Source organism: Streptopelia decaocto, assembly GCF_964273445.1.
Source record: "Streptopelia decaocto genome assembly, chromosome: 3".
NCBI lineage: Eukaryota > Metazoa > Chordata > Aves > Columbiformes > Columbidae > Streptopelia > Streptopelia decaocto.
In genome coordinates this window covers 64740801-64761675 of record NC_138656.1, presented here as the reverse complement: position 1 = coordinate 64761675, position 20875 = coordinate 64740801, and the positions used below count along the sequence as shown (strand labels likewise).

General features: G+C 38.8%; 1 protein-coding gene across 2 annotated transcripts in view; it reads right to left on the bottom strand.

The window, feature by feature from the left end:
- Positions 1 to 20875, bottom strand: part of PTPRK (protein tyrosine phosphatase receptor type K) — a 403942-nt gene that overhangs the window by 151915 nt on the left and 231152 nt on the right. For both annotated transcript variants that reach the window (XM_082047252.1, XM_082047253.1), the window contains exon 7: positions 16590 to 16883. In XM_082047252.1, coding sequence (XP_081903378.1) covers positions 16590 to 16883 — 294 coding nt within the window. The remainder of the gene's footprint in view (positions 1 to 16589; positions 16884 to 20875) is intronic.

Here is a 20875-nt window from a genome sequence, read left to right as displayed (position 1 = left end):
CCACCCATGGAATACACAAGTCTACCCTTAATGAAGTTTGACCTTCTGACCACAGATCCAAACACTGGTGCGGTCCTGACGATGCCTGATGGGAACACCTAAAAGGCAAATTATGCACCAAGGGGGCTGGAGTGGGGAGAAAGGGCAGACACTGCTGGCCCCGGCAGAGATCAGCAGCAGTCTTCACACATGGGATTACTACAACATGTCTATAATGCGCAAGGAAAAATCTGACCTCTTCGATATCAGCAACTGGGATACCCAGACATTTATGCCACAGGCTTAATTTTCCACCTCTAGCAATTCTTTAAGGTTTTCTCCAAAATCCTCTCAATACACTCCAAAAATATCTTTAAAAAATAATCAGTAGGTTCCTTCCATCCCTATCTTTAACTGGAAAAACATATCTCAAATTCTACTTCTTGGATGCTTATATATATTTTTTGTCTAACTTCCAAACTACATTTATTTATAATCTACATGACAATTTATTTTTGTTTTATTTTTACCCCTAATGTAATTCTCTGACACTACTATTAAGATGAAGTAGCTCTTTCTCCCACCACAACCCACCCTTATGATGCAGGGGTTTCTAAACAGTAAGGCGAATTCAGGTTGGTACAGGCATTCAGGCAGCTCGTGTAATTTATGTACCCCACTCCCATGACTGACTTAGACCAACACATGACGAGGATGCTGAGACAACAATTTGGAAAAAATGCACTGAAAATAAGTGGCTGCATCTTTGCAAACAATACCGGGCAAGAACATACAGTTTTGTCTGGTTTTTCAAATTCATAAAATACTGCAGGTATGGATTTTTTTTTCCTTCTTATCTATTGTAATACACTGGGGAGAGAAAAATCGTTCTTCTCTTCTGCCTAGTTATTAAAGATATTATAACAACGTACAGAAAAATGTTTCAGTAAGCTGAAACCAATTTTATTTATATTTTTTTACAAAGCTATCAGAATATTTTTCTTGAAATGGAGATATATTTCAAGACATCTATGAGTTTGTGTGCATATACATGGTTTTAAATCTCAAAACAAAGGTTTCTCTATTTCTTTCCTATCTTTTTGCAGAAAACATTTCCAGCAATACCAATGAATGGTGATGGACACTCGCAAGCAATTGCTGGAAGCAATCAGGGACGGCAAGATTTCAATTCAATACTGATGTCCAAACAAAGCTAGATCTTTTCCCATCCTTCACCACTCTGGAGAATATTGGTCTGCCTTCTTTTATTTTTATTCTTTTTTTTTTTTTTTTTTTTTAAGCAGCCAGCTAAGCAAGAATGACTGATTTTGAAACATGTATTTCATCATGACTCCTTCAGGAACTGTTCATGTTGGTTCTTAGCTCCATGACTGGAATAATTTCCATACAAAAGGCAGACAAGAAGACATCCTACCTATCATTGCCACATGCTGTTTCCTGACCCCAGCCTTCAAGGATCAGCTGCCCCTTGTCTTCTCCTGATACTCAGTTACAGCACTCGATGCCAGATTTTCAAAGGAAGAAGAGCAGCAAGGACTTGCAAGGGGCACGTAGGTTCTTGCGTCCTGCAGTGCCTTGGTCTCTTCCCCAGCTTTCCAATACATCAGATCTTAGCTGCCAAATCTGGGTCTCACCATCTTAATGTCCTCTAGTCCCTTCAGCCCATATGAGTGTCTGCCCTGTGTATCTTCCTCTGAAGGACCAGGAACCACTTCCTCACATTAGTGGCCTCATAGAGGAAGAAAGAGTACATCACCTTGTCAAACAACATGAGCTGAACTACGTGGCCTAGAAGCAGCAGGGAAAGGGGAGCTTCAGTAGTGACGTGATGGTAAAGCCTATCAGCTAGTTCAATCCTAAGACAGCTGTGAGCATTTCAAGACCTCTGTCACTCTCCCCCTCTTTTTATTTTTAAATAGGAAATGCTGTCCTTTCATATAAGGACTTAAGCTGATGCTGACAGTGTAGATGATGGGGAAGAAGGGTTTTGGTAAGCAAACGCTGGCCTCACCACTTCGGAGATTTGCTCTGTCAGTGTGAACAGAAGGATCCTTCAGATAAAGCAAAGGGCCGGAGGGCCAGCAGCTACAGAGGATGCAGCCTGTTAACTCTTAGCACACACACAGCAGCCATCACCAATACAAATCCAGAGGTTACTGACTGCTATGAGGAAATTGATTTTAAAGATGCTCCAAGAATACCACCAAAACGGCAACAAAAAAAAAAAAGCAGGGATCAACCAGGTAGACACCAACTACGCAAGTCCAAAAGATATAAAGTCACAGGGAAACAGACTTGGTTGTGTCTGTCTTTATAGCCAAGATCAACCCAAACCATTCTATGACTCTATGAGTCTATTGAAATAGGAAGGGGCAGGGGGGTGGGGGAAGCGCTGATGACAAAAAAAATCTGTAGCCTTCTCACTGTTGGAAGGCTACTTCTTCTAACGCAATTTAGCTTACAAAATAAAGGTGAAGCTTGCTACACAGAAACCTGCTACACATGCTTTAACTTTGCTAATAAACGTCATTCACAGAGTAATGCTCTAAAATATGCAGACTCAAGCAATTTAAGTTTTTGCATGTTTTATGCATTTTAAGGCAAATAATTCTCTTTTAAATGTCAAAATGCATTTTTTATTGATTTTCTTTTTCTCCAACTGCCAGCAGAAACTTTCAAGTGAAAGAATTTGAAGGATTTTCTTGTCTGTTGTTGGCTTTCATAGCAAATTGTGTTCACAAAAGCTATATTACAGCAGGAGAGCAAAACTAAGTATTCAAAGTTAAAAAATGACACCTTTGACATATCAGCAACAAACTTAATTCAATTTTCTTATGCATATGCATTATGATATTATGTTTAAACACACAATGTTCCTTAAGGCAACATGGAAAAATCCATACATGAAAACAATGTCAACCAGTGCTGTTGGCACAGGCTGAAACAAACAAACAAACAAACAAACAAACAAACAAACAAACAAACAAATGTGTATGTATTTTTCCTCTATACAGCTTTCAAATAATCAAACTAGATCACAAAAGGCATATCAGAGAAGAGACGTTACTGACAGCTGTAGGAAAAAGCACCCAGTCCACTGGCCACTCATCAGAGAACAGCCTGGAAGGTTTGCCTGGCCTGTAAGCTACTGAGGTTTGTCGTAACACTATCTCCCCAACTCACCATTTGTTTCAGCACATGCTAGGGTAGTTTATCTATCAGTTTTCTGTGCAGATGAAGTCATATGACAGAAAAAGAGTCCTCAATTTGCTCCATAAATGAAAAAAAAAACCAAACAACCAGTTATCCTAACTCTCTAACAAATGGATCCTGTAATTGCAGCTAAGAAAAACTTACACTACTGCTTTAAAATGAAAACAACAGAAACACAGGCATACTAAATAGATACAAGGTTATTAGAAAACTGATTCTCATTATACATAAGATATTGTTTTGTTTTTAAATTTTCTTGTATCTCATTCAGGTCAAGTATTTTGAATTTTCAAATCCTTCAAATATGAGAACAGTGGGTTATTTCACCACACCACAGGTTAAGAAAAAGCAGCAAGTTCCAGGACGGCACTAAATATTACTGGAGGAATTTTTTGTTTCGTTTCGCCTTTTTTATAGCGCACAGAAGAACAACTCCTCATTTTTATGGATGATAATTTAATTTCTCCTTACATATACAGAAATATAGCAGTTCCAACAGTAGTATTTATTACTTCAGAATTAAAGCAAGTTTACTGTAATGAAATGTATTTCATCAATATGCAGAATTATCGTAATGACAGTGAATACTGCCATTGAAAAGGAGGATATCACTGATACACAAGATGTGGAGCCTCTCTATCAGCTATTGCAAAAATAGGTTCCCACTGAGAATTCAGAAAAAAATGCATGAAATGCTGACATAAAACCCAGCACACACACACACGCATTGCTGGGAAGGCAGTAGAAAAAGAATGATTCCTTCTCTCCACGCTATTGTGGGAATTAGTAACACAGCTAACAGGCTACTCAGTTCAGATAGGAGAATGGACTCCGAAAGAGCAGCCAGCTTTAAGAAGGGCTTGCAGTTTCACGATTTTCCTAACCCACAATAATTTATAGGCTACCAAAAACAAAGCCCCTCTCTTCTAGCATATTCAAGGCACCTCTGCAGTCAGCTTCAAAGGAAACTGGGTAAGTATTTCCCCATTTCAGTCAGTATACAAAGCCCATTCACTATATATTCACTATATATTAGCTGAGCTCCAGCAGAGAAAGAACTTGACAAGTCAGAAGCCGAAGCAATATGTGTCAAAGAGATTGAATTCCGCTTTCATATTAGTACAGAAGACGACGGTGCATGATTATTGCTTGGAGCATGTGGTTGTTTAGGGGATAATGCTAGCACCTTAACACTGAGGAGTAATGGAAATTGTCTGTCTTGTTCTCATTCTTTCTGAGACAGTCACTTGTGATATGTCTTGTTACACTGCCAGGTCATTTCTCTCTTCAGGCTCCTTAAATATCACCTGTCCAAGTTGACAATACATCTCTCAAATGATGACATTATGCTTTGTCCCTTGCTAAATAGCTAGACACTCACTTTACCAAGGATGAAAAGTTACACTTTACTTGCAGAAATTAAAACATTACAGGTCGGCCACTATGTTAGAGCTCTGCTTCCCAATGCTGCCCCATCTGCAAGGACACTCAGCCCCCACAGCCTCAAGGCATCTTACTCTGCAGCAGCCCAGGCTCATGTCCCCCTTTATGTTGTTCTTCCTTATAGCTAAATTCAGAGAGATGGACTCATTTATTAAAATTTTCAAACAGACAAAAGAAAGCATATAAAATAACTTCTACCTACTTTTAAATGCCATGACATCCACTGAGAGGAACTCTATTGCAGAAGTTGCACTGCTTTGAGTACCCCATTTTCTCTCACTAGCAATTATTCTGTGCAGAAAACCACAGACCCTGCTCCAACAAAAAGACCTTCAGCACCAGAGATAAGGGAGTTTCTTAATGAGCTGTGAGTGCTATGTGATACTTTAGCCCCCTTAAAAGCCTCCCACAGTAAGGCATAGGATGAAACACAGAAAGAAGGATGGGAAGAGTAATAGTAGGATATTTAAAACCAGATTTTTGCAATGCGGGGTTAAAATATATATATATATATATATATATAGAGTAAAGGTTACAAGCTCTTTTTTTCGTAGTTGTTGTTCTTTCCTATTGCTGTGTATTTGTTTCCTGGCCCAAGTTACTATATAGACAGGGAGACAGAAGGATGCTCATCACACCTGAGAGCCTTACAGAATTACCCAATACAGGATGGCTGCTCTTCAGAGGCTGAGAAAATACACACATGAGCACATGTGTGTCCACTGAGAGAATATGTCAAGTGTCAAAGAGATTAGTTTTAGGAGAAAAAAGTGCACAATGGAAGCATCTGACATTTTCTAATTTAAGTCTGTCCACAAGGCAGACTTTCCCAGTGTGCTGAAAGGAGAGCACGGCTTCCACAGAACCTGCTCCCCGCGGGTCACAGCAGCACAGCTGAAGCCTCACCCCTTGGAACCCACAGCACATTCATTTTCAAGAGATCTTTAAATCACCTGGAGTCATCACAGAAATCATTGTACAGGTTCAGAGTTGCCACCTTAAACTTGCAAATCCTTTCTTAAGCACGGAGACAAGTAAGCTGATTTGCAAAGGCAACACTGAAGAGTGGTAGCACTTTCGTTTCCACTGTGGGAACCAAATTAACACAGGGAAAAAAAAACTAAGTTTGTGAACTGACTTTATTTAAAGCACGTGGCAACTAGTAAATTCAGGACTAAATAATTCACAGTAAGACATAAAGATCACATTTATATACTTTTATTGCTTTCTATACAATGTAACTGCTGTCTATGTTTTTTTCTCATTGTATAGACTATGGGTATACACTCTGACTATGCCCATCAGTAAAGTGACAATGAAAAATGCCTACAATCTTGTCTTTCAAATATGCATTCACCCCCTTTTCCAATTACCACTAAGTAGGATAAGTTGTATCTACTGAACTTTTTACTTGCTTCTTTTCTGTATAATTTCTCATACTATATTAATCATCATATGATCTGCAAACCTTCTGCAAGCACATTACCCAACATGAATGACTTCTACAACATATTGTTCCTTCTCCCATGCATTGTTTAGACAAAAGCATCTGTATTTTTGCTTCTTACTTTAAAATTGTGTTTCACAGTTGAAGGGGAGGAATATCTGGGGTTGGAGGGGTGGTAGGCTAGTGGTCAAAAAGAAAAAAAAATAAAAGAATGAAAAACCTGAGCAACAGAAAACTTGGTAAAGGTAACCTAAGAAGTCTTAGAGGTGAAGTGGCACACACACACAAAGGAACATGTTCAACTAGCATGATCCCCAATTATGGTCATTCAGAGAGTAAGACACAAGTGAAAATGCAGCCAAAAAAAATTAAGTTCAGGAATACATTGATCTCCACTGATTTCTATACAGTATGATTTCTGCATTCTTCCCACACTCTCCACCCCATCCCTTACTTTATCAAGTGAACACCAAGAATAGACTGCATGGACAGACACAAAGAGACACTGGTCATGCTAGGAACTGAATGCAGAGCAGTTGTTTATTTTCAAGGGAAATCCCTGACACAATAAAAACAAATTTGTAACAAAATTTGTCACTGAATGAACAAAAAATCACTCTCTAACGTATGATCTTCATTGTACTAAATTCTAGTTACAAACTATTTATCTGTGGAAAGCGTTCAGACAGATAAAACCAAGATCTCATTGCAATCAGTACAATAAAAGTAAGAGAAGTGTTTGTTCTGAATAAATCACAAGGTAAATGAAAATGAGAAAAATTGCTGGGGAAACATGCATATTAATCCTGATTTCCTAATGGTATCAAGACACAAAGTTAAATGATTTATTAAAGGTGACAGAAGAGCCACAAACACAAAGCAAGTTCTTGAATGGTAGTTCAGCGCTATCTTTTAAGGTCTTTACTTCAAGGAAATATGGCGCAATAGAACTAGTTTACTTCTTTCTATTAATAATCATCTAAGCTGCTACACGTTGTAAACTGTAAATGCTGTAACATCGTTTTCCCAGTGGGTGCCCGTGTTCTGAAATTTCAGCCTAGTAGAGTTCATTTTGCAGAGCAAAGAAGGTACTTTGTTGAATATATTTTCCCTAGTCCCTCACAAAACTCCATAAAATAAAGGTAATAAACTGCAAAATGTGTGCTTATGGTACTGTTAGTATCTGAAATGTTTTAATTACCTGAATGATAATTAAGCATGTTGCCATTTCCAAGAGTAATGAAATAGCTTTCAGCAATTAATAATGACCTGGAAAACAAATTGCATAAATGAAATATTTTAAAAAGTAATAAGAAATGAAAAATACTAATGTACACATGAAATGGTATGCTGTTTATGCAGTGAGGTTAGAGATGTGAAACAAGGAAAATAAATTTCAACTACATGAGAAATTATTGCCTAAAATCACATCTAAAAACGCTATTAATTCTGGTCATGTCATGTATCCTTAACAACAAGATTTTGTTTCCAGGTTCTAAGTTTCTGCCAGAATTCTCTTTTTTTGGTTTCTTAATCCTCCTGACAGTAACCTCTTGTACAACACCATACCTTTAATTCTATAGAACAGGATGCTACACAGATTTGGGGAAGGGTTGGGGAGATGGGAATAAAAGGCTGGGTTCAGAAGGAAAGTAATTTGGCAAGCTATTTCAAATATTCACCTTCACAAAATTTAAGACATTCTCCAATACTAAGCAAAAGGTGAGAAACTTTGCTGTGGTTTCTACAGCTGAGCAGTACAGTGCCCCAGTGACAGCCCTAGTGGCCAGTGATCCCCACGGCTGTCACCCCACACCTAGGGCCCCAGCCCCTCCTTTTCCCACACTGTACGTAAGGACTACTCCAGTTTTATTATCCTGCAGCTGGTCTACCTGAAACATAAACCAGCAGCACTCAATTCAAACCACTGCAAATTAATAAGCAAATTCTTTTTTTGGAGTGGGTTTTTTCTAACATTTTCATAATCTTCTACAATTTGCCAGCTTTATCACAGTTAAATTTTCTTTATAAAGTACATGGGAGTATTCCTGACAGGACCCAAATAGAAATACTTATTCAATTAATCCATAAAAATGGGTTTAGAGATATCAGCCAGTTCTTCTCCATTTGAATTGGTTTTATTCTGGTTTCTTAATAAAAATGTTTTATATCAAATTAAATGCATTAGAGAAGAACAATATCGCCTTTATTAACCAAATCTGTAATCTAATTTTTAAAAAATCAAGTTATTCTGACAAGATCAGTATTCCATAAAGCTGTTGACTGTCTCTAATTATATTACTTTCTTAATTCTTCATTAATCAACCCTTGTATTGGCTGTTCCATTATTCTGTTTAGAATTAAAGTCAAGATGACAAGCTTTTAATTAATTGGGTGATCTTGATCCTTCATGTCAGTATTTTTAATGTTTGTTTCCTGGTCATCTGGAACTTTCCAGGACTGCTCCAGATTTTTATTTCTCTTAAAACAGTAAACAAAACCAGGTGAAATTAAGAGTCCTGACAAGTCATTTTAGGATTCTGGACCTAGTGACCACCTGAGGTGCAACTTGCATCAGCTGCTGCTTTATATGCTTCTCAATCTACTGTTATAATAGAAGCTATTTCATTATCATACCATACAAAAGCATCACCTGATCCATTCCCCTCTCAGCACCAGCAGGAGGATTTATTCAGAAATAAAATGAAGAAAGTGAAATTCACTCAGTATTGCCTCACGCAGTCTAGATTCAAATTAGTAGGAAAGAATTATGCTACCCACTTTTAAAATGAAAAAAAGTTTAAAAAAATTAAAAAGTAAATGAGAATCAAATGGAAAACAAAGATTTATCTAGCAGAATAAAGACCAAAGAATCAACGTTGATAAGAACCAGGGCTTTAGCGAAGCCTGTCCTAACCTTGAAGGATGTTATCCTCAACTTCATGCAGATCTCACACTAGCATGAATGACATGATGTCTCTCTGCAATGGCTTTGGGGGAGAAAGACACATGAAGGAGAGTGAAAGGAATAACAGATGCATCTGGGAAGCCTCATCAACATCCCTCCCCTTGCAGCACACACTGCTGACACTGCTTCTATAGAATCATATGATTGCAGAATCATTCCATTTTGAAGAGACCCTTCAAGATCATCGAGTCCAACCATAACCTAACTCAAGCACTAAACCACACCCCTAATTAATTTCCTCCTGCATCATTCCACATCATCACTCCTGCTACTCACAGCCCTCCCTACCTACTCCACGCTACTCCCTTGATAGCACCAAAATAACAGTGAAAAATTAGTGTGCTCCCAAAACCGTGCATTTAAGTGCTGCAATGACCAGAGCAACATTCAAAACCTTATTAAAATTTTCCCTGCTGAATTTTTAATAGAGTGATAAACAAAAGTACAATAAAAGCCAGTCCTATAAAAGTTTGTTGTATTTAGGTACTTACCAATTTTCAAACACTGTAAAAATAATACTGCACTCCTAAACAGTTGAGAGCCCTTAATTATGAAAGCAAACTAAAGTGTCAAGCACACTAATAAATCATACTAAAAATGATTTATTTCAGTTGAAATTAAAAATAGAAGTCACAGTTCAAAAAAGAGCTCCAGTCTTCTCAACGGGTAAGATTATCTCAACCTGCAACCATGTTCTTCAGAAGTGAACACAGATCAAAAATCCCTGAATACCTGTTCTCACACTCTGGAGAAGCTATAATCAGTCTTTGAGTTATCTGGCCCAGGTGCACCCACATAATTTTCAAGTGCTGCAATATGAATTATTGCTCATATCCATTCTTTCACAGCTGGAATAGGTGCCATGGATTAATGTAGTGCAATACATTTTCTTGCCACAGACAGTGCTCCTCTTGGAAGTGTGATCTATTGACTAGTTACACGCACTTTGGATAAATCATGATGGTCTCAGCACTATGGCATGCTCCACTCTGGGAAAAGCTGCTGAACAAGCCAAGATGAGACAGGAGATGGAGGAATCACTCGGAAGACAAGGGAGCTTCGGGTGGAGTTGGCAGCTGCTCCTTTTCCTCCCTCAGCCTCCATCACACAGCTCAAGTGGTCTCCCTGACCTAGTGTCCTTCACCAAAAAGAGAGACACTAACTCCAACTGAAGGACTTCTCTCAACTCGGTGGACTTTGCCCTGACTGGTCAGCATGTTAGGTACCAATGACAATAACCATGTCTTGCAGTAGGTAACACATCTCAACCTGCTCACTGGTAGAGACTTCAGAAAGAAGACAGAGGAAGAGGTCACTGCACACAACAGAGGCTTTGAAAACTGGGTGGCCACACTAGAGAAACCTACCTAACTCAGTCTGCTACTCTAACCTCAAGTGAAGAGCATCAGTGTGATTAAATAGCCACAGTGAGATTTACTTCTGGGTATGACCCTATACAATAAAGAACCAGCCATGAACAAAGCTTATCCCAAAAGTGAAGTATGGGAGAATTCAGGAAACCCACGTCTCATTGGATAACATGGCACTCGCAGTGACGCAGGAAGAAAGTTTCCAGTTAGTGCAGATGGAGCTTGCAGCTGCAAATACCAAAAAAAAAATGATACTGTGTAAGGCTGAATATAGCAAACAAAAAAAGTTGAAAACTAATTTAGGGGAGGTCAGTGTCTGAACTTGCAGTTTATTGCCAATTCAACCGAGTCATCATCGTTGTGCTCCTTTGAAAAAGAGGAAACCATGCTTAATTTACAGAATCTGACAAGAACTTGGCTCGGCAGTCTGCCTGGTCTCCTGCTAGGTAACTCAGCTGCACTACAGTCCTTTCTTATGGATATAAGCATCATTAGGATTCTATATGTGGTACGAACATCTGAACAGTGGCAAGCAGCACAATAAGCAGAGTACGGTCGTATGTCCAAATCAGACAATGGTCCAAATCAGATAGCTCTTCTACAGGATGCTCTCTCAGTAACAATTCTGGTATTCAATCCTAAAATGAACTTAGTCCAGACTTTCTCTATTGTTTAAATACCTTTTTGTTCATATCATAGCCAACTGGTAAACCTATATGGAACAAGAGACTGGTGCATTTGGTATCTGCTAGCGAGATCTTAAATGTTTCCAATTACTACCTGGCCAAAAGCCCAGAAACAGTCATGAGTGCCAAACACATTTGTAAAAAACAACAGCAACTTATAAATATTGCTGTAATGTGGGCTCTTCTGCAATGATAAATGTAAAATAATTTTTAAAAGTATCACATTCATTTAGTTTCAAGTGGTTCATCTTTAGCTTATTCTAATAAAGTGTTCAACTTTGAAACAACAAAAACATAAGTAAAAGAAACATGTTATTTCAGTGCTCAAAACATATTTAAGCTCCTCTTTAAGCTATATTGTAAGTCTCTAATGACACCTAGTTAGAGGGGGAAATGGTAAAGATTCTGTTAAAAACACTGAGATAACTGCTTTGCTGTGAAGGTAAATATTTTCCCTGTCCACTTAGAAAAAAATATGAAAATTTTCACATTTTTATTAGCTTTCCAAGATTTAAATAATAATTTAAGATGCACTACTGCAAGAGACACAGATGAAGAGCACAGTTTATCCATTCAGTGCTGTATTTTCCAGAACCCTCCTGTGATGTTGACTGTACCCAATTTTGCAAGCTCACTGCCTCACATACCAACATCCTAAACCCTCTTGTGCAATACACAGCAAAGTCTATAAATCATGTTCCCCACCTGGAACCCTTCACCTCCACTCTGCAAGCATAAAAGGCAAACACCACTAAGCAAAGTAGCACTGCATACATTGTACTCCATCGACACAAGCAGATTCTATATTGCACTGACCCTTTCACTAGGTTTATTTTCAAAATTAGATACAATTTTTATAAAGCCAGAACAACATTTTCGTTTTCCAGATGGCCATGCAACATCACTTTCTCGATGGTAATATCACTGGGGTCCTTCTGTTTAAAATCCCAAGAAAAAGAACAGAAGCCTTAAGGTTGCTTTTTATTGTTTTCTGATGTTTCCCCAATTTTTGCCTTTTTGTTTTGTTTTGTTTTTTTAATAGACAGGAGTTCAGCAGTAACCCGTACTCTATGCACATTGTTTTTAAAATTACTAAATGTGCAAATCATAAACAAAGATTCTGTGCTTGAAAAAGGCAGGAAGAGAACAGCCCAGCTCCCAAACCTTCGACTGCAGGTGACCATACCCCAGCGCCGCAGTGCTGAGCCAGCGTCCCCACTGTTCTGCCTCGAGGCAGTGACTCTTGCCGATAGCTCGGGCTCCGTGACAGATAACGATTTCGAACAATAGAATAATAATATTATCGATACATATTAGTCCATTCTCATCTCTGAGAAAGCTATAAGACTTCCCTTCCCCCTTGCTCATTTTATTATAGAAACCAAATAATATAGGCAACAGTTTACTAATAAGAAGTCGTTTGGAAAAAAAAGAAAAAACAAGAACACCCAGGACTTTTCTCCAATTGCTCTACAATTCTTCATGTTTTACTAAAATCACACCCTTGCACTGAATTTCAGTAAAGTAGGAATGAGCAATTCCACTGTGTACATATATTAAACTCTGGACAGGCTGAACTATTGACCTCCTTTGCCACTAAAATATCAGTTAATCATAAAACTGAGCTGTGAGCTATTACTCAGAAGCAGCAGCCAATGTAAGAGAATAACTTCTAACTTAGAGTCGATAAAGCAGGCTAAGTGGACAATTTTAGATTACCACATATTTTCTACATCCCCCCCAAAGGAAAGGCAATCGCAACTCAGAGGATACACTCAAAAGGACAACACACCCCAAAGCCCTAGAAAACAGCCTTAAGGATTACTTTTGATTAAGGTGCTACCCCCTGACTCTGTTTTTTAAAATGCTTGAGAAGTGAAAAATTTGAGCAATGACATTGGGGAAGAGGTGAAGTCGCACTGAAATAAAGCCCAGGTGCCCCACAAGGATTGATGGGGAGGAAGGAGCTTCCAGCATCAGCAGCTTGAAATGATTTGTGCCCAACCACATGCAGCCAGGAACACAACACCGTGCTTGGCACCAGCTCCAGTGGTGCTTAAAGCATGGAAATACAAAACATCCACCCGGCTGTTAAGGAGAGTGTCGGAAAAGAATGTTTTGCTTCTCATGTTTTAGTCCTAATTCAGTCACTTAAAACCACTCAGTGGTTTCACATATTTGACTGCTCAGCACTATCTTTAATTGCAGACTGATAAAACAACATGTGAGTTTTCTAGCAAAATGCCACCACTCAGCGCAGATGACCTGGGAAATGCTGGGTAGACAAACAGGCTGGCGGAGGACTTTTGACTAGCAGAAGAATTATCTCTTAATTAGAAAACAATTTTGCTTAGCATTTGTGGAAACATTTATGAAAAGAGTCACCAGACACTAGGTTTGCTATGACGAAGACAGAAAAGTCTCTAAAAACCTAATAATAAAAGTGCATGTCTCATAATGAGATAAATACAATCATCACCCAAATCGTTCAAAAGTAGGATACATCTCCAGCAAAGCACAAGCCAACCGATCAATAGCATGTTATTAAGAAATGTCATGAAATTATAAATACTGAATGAATTATGGAAAAAAACATTTTCAATCTTCATTTGAAAACAATGTTAATATTTGCTTAGATATTAAATAAACAGAAAGCAGAATACTAACCTAATCTTATTGATGTGTCAGTGTGTTTGCTATCATTGCTACCTGGAATATAAACACTAAAAACTCATCAGATCAACGTTCGCTAACGTGTGCTTTTTAGTGAGTATAGAAAGCAGTCAAACTTCATGCTGAAAATTCATTTATTTCCCGCCACTCCATTTGATGCTGAGCAGATAATCAATTATAATTTGTTTCAGAATCTGAACTAATATGTACAAAACTTGTGGAAAGACAAAACTGACAAAGAACATGGAAAGAAAAGAGAGTATCTGTCTGAAAAATAAGTGATCTTGTCAGAAACAAGAATTAGGAATAATTGAAGAATTGCCAGAAAGAAGATATTGCTGCAGAGATGTCATGTAATATAGCACACTAAATCACCTGCCAGTCACACGAACAACACCAGCAGCAGCAAAGTCTGCAGGGTGAGCTGTTCCATTATTAGCTCTACCTTTCCTTATAAATCTCCTCTTCAGAAGAGACTAATTTTTATGTTTATAGTTTGCTTTTTATGAGTAAAATATTTTTTAAAATATTCCTATTGACTCGAGTTTGCAGTTATCTTACAGAAGCCTTGGGAGAACACTGTGCAAAAGGAAGGTCTGTCTTCATTTTCCAGACGGGTGAAGAGGAGGCTGGGTGACCTGCCGCTCGACACGGTGCCATCCCTGACACATCCTTGATGCTGGGCACAATCCGTCAGTCCCCACAAACCCTTCCTGATTCTCCTTTTTCTAACTGAAACTGGTTAATAGTAACATTTATTAACCTTCACTTTCATGGTATAAGAAAAGCCAGCCTTTCTGTAATGTAAACAACTCAAAATTTTATTAATATTAAAATAATAGTCACGGAAGTTCTTTTTTTTTTTTCAAGTATCTTTTTATCTGCTTCATTTTATAGTGGATTAAATTAAGCTGAAAATTTGTCTCAAGTCAGACTAGATTTTAGTGCCTTATATGTGAGTGTTAAGTTAAAAACAAATTAAAAATAAAATCACACTCAAAATAACATTGTTTCCCCTAACTGGCTTTTAAAAATATGTCACATAAATAATGACTTCCTTTCTTTTCCTTTCCCATTAAAAAGCTTTAGTCTGTCACAGACTGTGTAAATGAAATTATATTTTTTCAAGCGCTGAGAAAAGGAACCCAAACATTTGGGATTTGTTAGTCTCAGTTCAGTCTCTTTAAAATAGAAGCTGTTTTCCAATTCCTACTTTTTTAGAACAATGTCTAAACCAATTCAGTACAATAAATCAATGCTTTAATCTTACTTAGATCTCAACAACTGTCATGTTAACCGAGATAGACACATATATTTTTACTTCACAGGAAGGACAGACTAAATTATAAATAAGATCACAAATTCTAAAAAATGCCTTCAGTTTAGTCTTGCTCCAGCTGTGTGTCTCAGCTTCTGACAGTATTATGCCCTATTTCAAAAAAGACTGACTGATTTTCTGAGATTCATACCTAATGACCTAGACCATTTGAAGTTCTGGCTTGTGATCCAGACATTGACTCTCTTCCTTAAGTACACAAAACGGGTGATTATCCACTCTTAGATGAGAACTTGAATAGCTGTCCCACTGAGGTCTGTCACCAACTTGTGAAAAACATTTCATTTATATTCCCATATATATTTATACATATATGTGACAAATAGAAATTTGCAGCTGCAGCTGTTCTTCCTTACTATTTTAGTGCAGCTTTGAATAGAAGGTTATCAGCACTCTACTAAATCTAATACAGTGCAAACTTTAAAATACTGTAAATCAGGCCCTAAAAATCATGATATTAGGAAAAAAAAAACCCACAATTTAATTTCCACTTATTTGCTCCCCCTCTGATGTTCAAATCTATAATTTTTCTCCTCTGCAACTATAAGATGTAGGCATTATCTTTCTTCTTATGAAAGCTGAGATTAAAATAACTTTAAGGAGCTTTAGAAGGAACAGGATATAACACAAGTTGGCAGTACTTAATCTTCTTGGTGCTGGCCACAGAGGGGCACTAAAAAAAACAGCAGCAGACTCCAAGATTCAGTAGCACATGGTTTTGGTGGTGGTAGGTCAAAAATGGAGAAAAGAAAACACTCCATCCATGCATATTTGCTATTGTATTTTAGGAGAGAGAGATTCTGGCAGGCCACGCACTTCTGCTTGGAAAAAGAAAAATTACCTAAAAATATACTACATTTTTGGAGAATTCTGTTGCTTAAACAGATTGTTTTTCCATGCAAGTACCTTTATGTGCAAGTTTACCTAAAGTGCAAGTGGAAATACAAAGGTGAAAAAAACAGGTGGTTTGTCCTTTCTAGAAATAACGTCTCCTTCCTTGCATTAGGAGAAGAGGCTTTCCTAGCTTTCTAACATCCCACCTCCTAAGCTACCGCCCAGCTACTGCTACAGCAACCTAAAGCAGGGGTGTCACACTCATTTTGACTGGAGACCATATCAGCCTCGCGGTTGCCTTCAAAGGGCCAGATGTAATTTTAGGACTGTATAATGTAGGAGCAGTTACAACTATACAGTCCTAAAATTACATTCAGCCCTTTGAAGGCAACCGTGAGGCTGATGTGGCTCTCAGTGAAAATGAGTTTGACACCCCTGACCTAGAGAGGGACTGGGCAGAGCAGGAGACACAGCAAATCCACAGCAAACTTGTGGATCCTGGGGGTGCCAAGGGAAACCTTAAATTCTGCTACAAGTTAATTAGAGCCAACAAGCCCACCAATCAATTCAATAATTAAATACATTGTTTTGCTTGGTTGTATTACAAAGCAGCACTCACCTGCACATTTGGTCCTGGTGATGAGCGGTGGTCCTGGCTGCCCAGTCCCACCTTCACCCGGTCTGGTGAGCAGGACCCGAATCTCGTACTCGGTGTCAGGGTCCAAGTGCCAGAGCTTGTAAGTTGGTGCGTTGACGGCATGGGTTTCAGTCCAGGTCCCAGATGTCATTCGGTACTCCACTTCTTTCAGGATAATGGGTCCGTCCCCAATGATCGAGTTGGCATTCAGCTGAATGAGCAAGTATGTGGGCCCAACGCCCAGCAGCTGCGGGGGTGCTATCGGCCGAGGAGGCTCTGTAGAGGAGATAAAAAAAAAAAAAAAAAGTCAGAGATAAAACAAAAGCTGGCAAAGCCATTAAGAAGAGGGCTCTTTCCACAGAAAGGTGTTAGGTTTGGTCACCAAAGATTTCAAAGCTAAAATGCAAAATTACATCAATGAAGAAGAGTTGAGGAGAATGTCAGCTGATGGAAGAGAGTGGCACACCACTGGCATCTGCCCTATGCTATTTTTTCAATTTAAAAATCTCAGCTAGGGACCACAAAATCCTATCTGATTTATATATTGCTGCTACTTAACTTTTTTTTTCTGAAAAGAATCTCAGTTTGTGCCCATTTATATAATTTACTATGGCAATAGCTTGAGATTCTCAGAAACATAACTGATATTCTTTGTTGACAGAAGCCACATACATACTTTCCTTAAAGAAATTGTTCCAATAGTTCATTTACTATCCCTCCACAAATATTCTTAAAAATGAGTATCACTGTGGTTCATTTGAAACCTACCAGATGCAGTTAGGGTAAAAGATATTAATACCTCTAGCAGGCATTCAGAACACCCTGCACCGAGCAAAACTGCCAGAAGAACGACAGAATAAAGATGTACAGCAACAATGTACAACACCATTTTATTCTTCAGTGACTTACTACTGATTTAGAAACTCAAACAGTTAGATGTATGTTGCCTTTTGTCTTCCTCTGTTGCCATCAGCTTCTGCCTAAATATTTCACCACAGTTACAAAGTGAAAAGGTAACAATAGACCAAACAGGGAGGTGGGGTCCCCCTTACCCTGAGAAATGTTTACATACAGAAGAAGCAGCACGTTGCCTTGGTGTGATTTATTTAAAGAAACACATCGCAAGCAACATACACTTTTCTAATAAAATGAATCCACTGATAAACACTGAAGGTTCATTTTCATTCCAGATGGCTCATATTTCAGCTAATTTGTTTCAGTTAATTAGGCAACAATGCTAAATCTGAAGCACGCAGGGGTTTCGCACAGCAGCGATGCAGAACTAACAATGCTGCAACTCTGAGCAGGTAGAGGGATATCATGGTCAGCACATTAAAAATAACATTTAACCCTAGACCATAAGATTTCCCTAGAGGAGAGCGCTTCTCATCAGTGCTCCCCCAACCCCTCTGAACAAGAGAAGTTAACACGTAGAACCATTTCACATACTCTTCCTCCCAGGAACAACCCCACCAGTGTCACTGACACAGCCCGTGGGCAGTGGTGACAGAGGGGCTCACTGAGGGCCTCCAGACCTGACATCCCACTCTCCCTGCATGGCGAAGTTCAGCTAACGGCTCCCTGGTTCTCTACAGCCAGCAGTAAAATTTCCCCTCCTGATGCCAGAGCTGGCTCCCAACAGTGTATTTATCAGCTTTGTAAGCAACCAAGTTTCCCACGTTTTGCTACAAAAGGCTTTCATGCAGACTTTTTCTAAATTAGCTGTCTCTCAAGCCGCTTGGTTTGGCAACCAGGGAATTTGTGAATGTACAGTAGTGGCTGCAAGCAGAGCTCATTTGCTTCTCCTGAAGGGAAAAGGTGAGCACTCCAAGGTGTTCCCATTCGTGCTTTGGGATATACCAAACTTTAGAAAGTATCTCAATTAATTATTAAAATGTTTTACCAAGAAATGTGCACATGAACCATTTTAGATCCCTGCCTGCATCAAAGCTCAGATATGGAGGCAGGCTTAACATCAGCAGTTTATTTGCTGTGGAACTAACACATTAAATGTCAAACTAATGAATTCTAAGGTCAGTGCGTATTACAGCAGAAAACATAATCGCTGATGAGCATGATACACTACCAAGTCCGAGTTATAAACCTCTAAAACATAAGGCTAAGCTTAGAAGTATACACTTCGATTAAGAGCATGATTATCACAAATAAAACCTCACATTAACGAGACTAATATACCGTCACGTATTAAATTTTTATGTTAAGAGGTAAAGAGTATTCTTATATTAGCATTTTGTTTTTAAGCTCTTGAGGACAAGGAGACTTATTTATAAAGTCTCTCCCTGTTCCAATAAATTATGCATGAATTTTAATCAGTTAGCAAATGAACAAGTAATTGTTCTGCAGCATTATTAATATTCTTCATAATACAATACACTATCAGAACCAGAGGTGAGGTGCAATCAGAAATCCCAAAAGTACACTAAGTATCAACTGAAGCATGCAATCCCAATATACCAGGATAAAATTTTCTGATGTTACCCAATTAATTTTCTATTAATTATTCTCATTCATTATTCTATAACCAGTTCCATCAAATATTCCCCAATTATAATTTCAAATCACAAAATTTCCTTTCATTTATACAGCAAACCAAAACTGTTACAGCTTAAAAATTGCCATTGAGAACTAAAAGACAGAACAAAGCCATCATTAATATTTTGGTTGCCATTCCCGTAGCAAATACCAGACTTCTAATACTCCTCTTTCAGTGGGTTTTTAAACAGAATTCACATCCTTCAAGGAAGTGATATTGCTCAATTTTCACTAGCAATCTGGGTCCACCCAGTAGTAAAGAGCACTGTTTTGCAGTGTCCTGAGAAGTAAGTAGATCAAAAATTATAAACTTCCTATAGAAGTTATTGGGAAAAACTGAATGAAAAAATAGAGAACGAGGGAGAAGAGAGGGAGAAGAGAGGGAGAAGAGAGGGAGAAGAGAGGGAGAAGAGAGGGAGAAGAGAGGGAGAAGAGAGGGAGAAGAGAGGGAGAAGAGAGGGAGAAGAGAGGGAGAAGAGAGGGAGAAGAGAGGGAGAAGAGAGGGAGAAGAGAGGGAAAAGAGAGGGAAAAGAGAGGGAAAAGAGAGGGAAAAGAGAGGGAAAAGAGAGGGAAAAGAGAGGGAAAAGAGAGGGAAAAGAGAGGGAAAAGAGAGGGAAAAGAGAGGGAAAAGAGAGGGAAAAGAGAGGGAAAAGAGAGGGAAAAAAAAGGCAGGAGGAAAGGGGAAAAAAAGGAAAAAAAGGAAAAAAAGAAAAAAAAAAGGAAAAAGAAAAAGAAGATGAATGAGAGGGAGCTCCAAAGCAAACATCACCATTTCAGAGGTTTGCTCTGATTTATAAACAGTACAAAAACTCCGGCTCAGCCAAGCCAAGCAGCAGCTGTGTAGCGCAGAGCCCGGATCCAGGGCAGCGCTGCAGGCAGCAGTGGTCATCCTGACCCTGAGGGCAGCCGGGCGCTGGCTGCCCAGCCCGGGCACCTGCCCACAGGTGGTGGCTAGGCTAATGCATTTTGTGGCTCTCAATCACCCACACCCGCAGACAGGTCAGGCAGCACAGTGACCTCCTTACATCTCCCGCTGCCCTGGTCACTGCAACCAACCCAGGGAACCATGCCCTGCATTTCTGCCAAAAAACAACCCTCCCCACCCCCCGGCCCCCAATTATTATGAGCAGATGTGGCTGAGGCACGCTGTATTCCTAGCATTTTCATTGAGCACAATTCCCTTTTTCACAGCCATGCACGCTCTGTGAATAGACATAAAAGTTCTAAACAACATTTTAAGAAAAAGTATTTCAACCCATGGATGGTTTATTAACTTGTCAGTAGAATCACAATTTCAGTAGGTATTTAAGATACTCGCACTAAGCAGTTGGAACCAAAGACCCTGCATAGCGAGTTTCGTTTCTTCCTTTGCTAAGCACAAAATTTAGAATTCCCTTTCCAGTGTAAGAAGCTTAATTACTGACTCATTTTCTGACTATATTTTTTAGCCACTGCTTAAATGTGTTAAATCTGATGAAATCCCTTCCAGTATGCATGGCTAGTAACATCTCTGAAGCACTATATAAAAAAGAGCACTTGTACATCTGCAAGACGTTAAAGAAATGAAAGTATTTTCATGCATAGCATTTTCCAGTATTTGGTCAGTTCTGGTTTTGACATAAAATGCCCACAGCTAAGTTAATCAAAAATTAAGACTGACATTTCATCAGTACAAAGTTCCCATTCTGCTGAGCTACTAGCAGTACATTATGCTC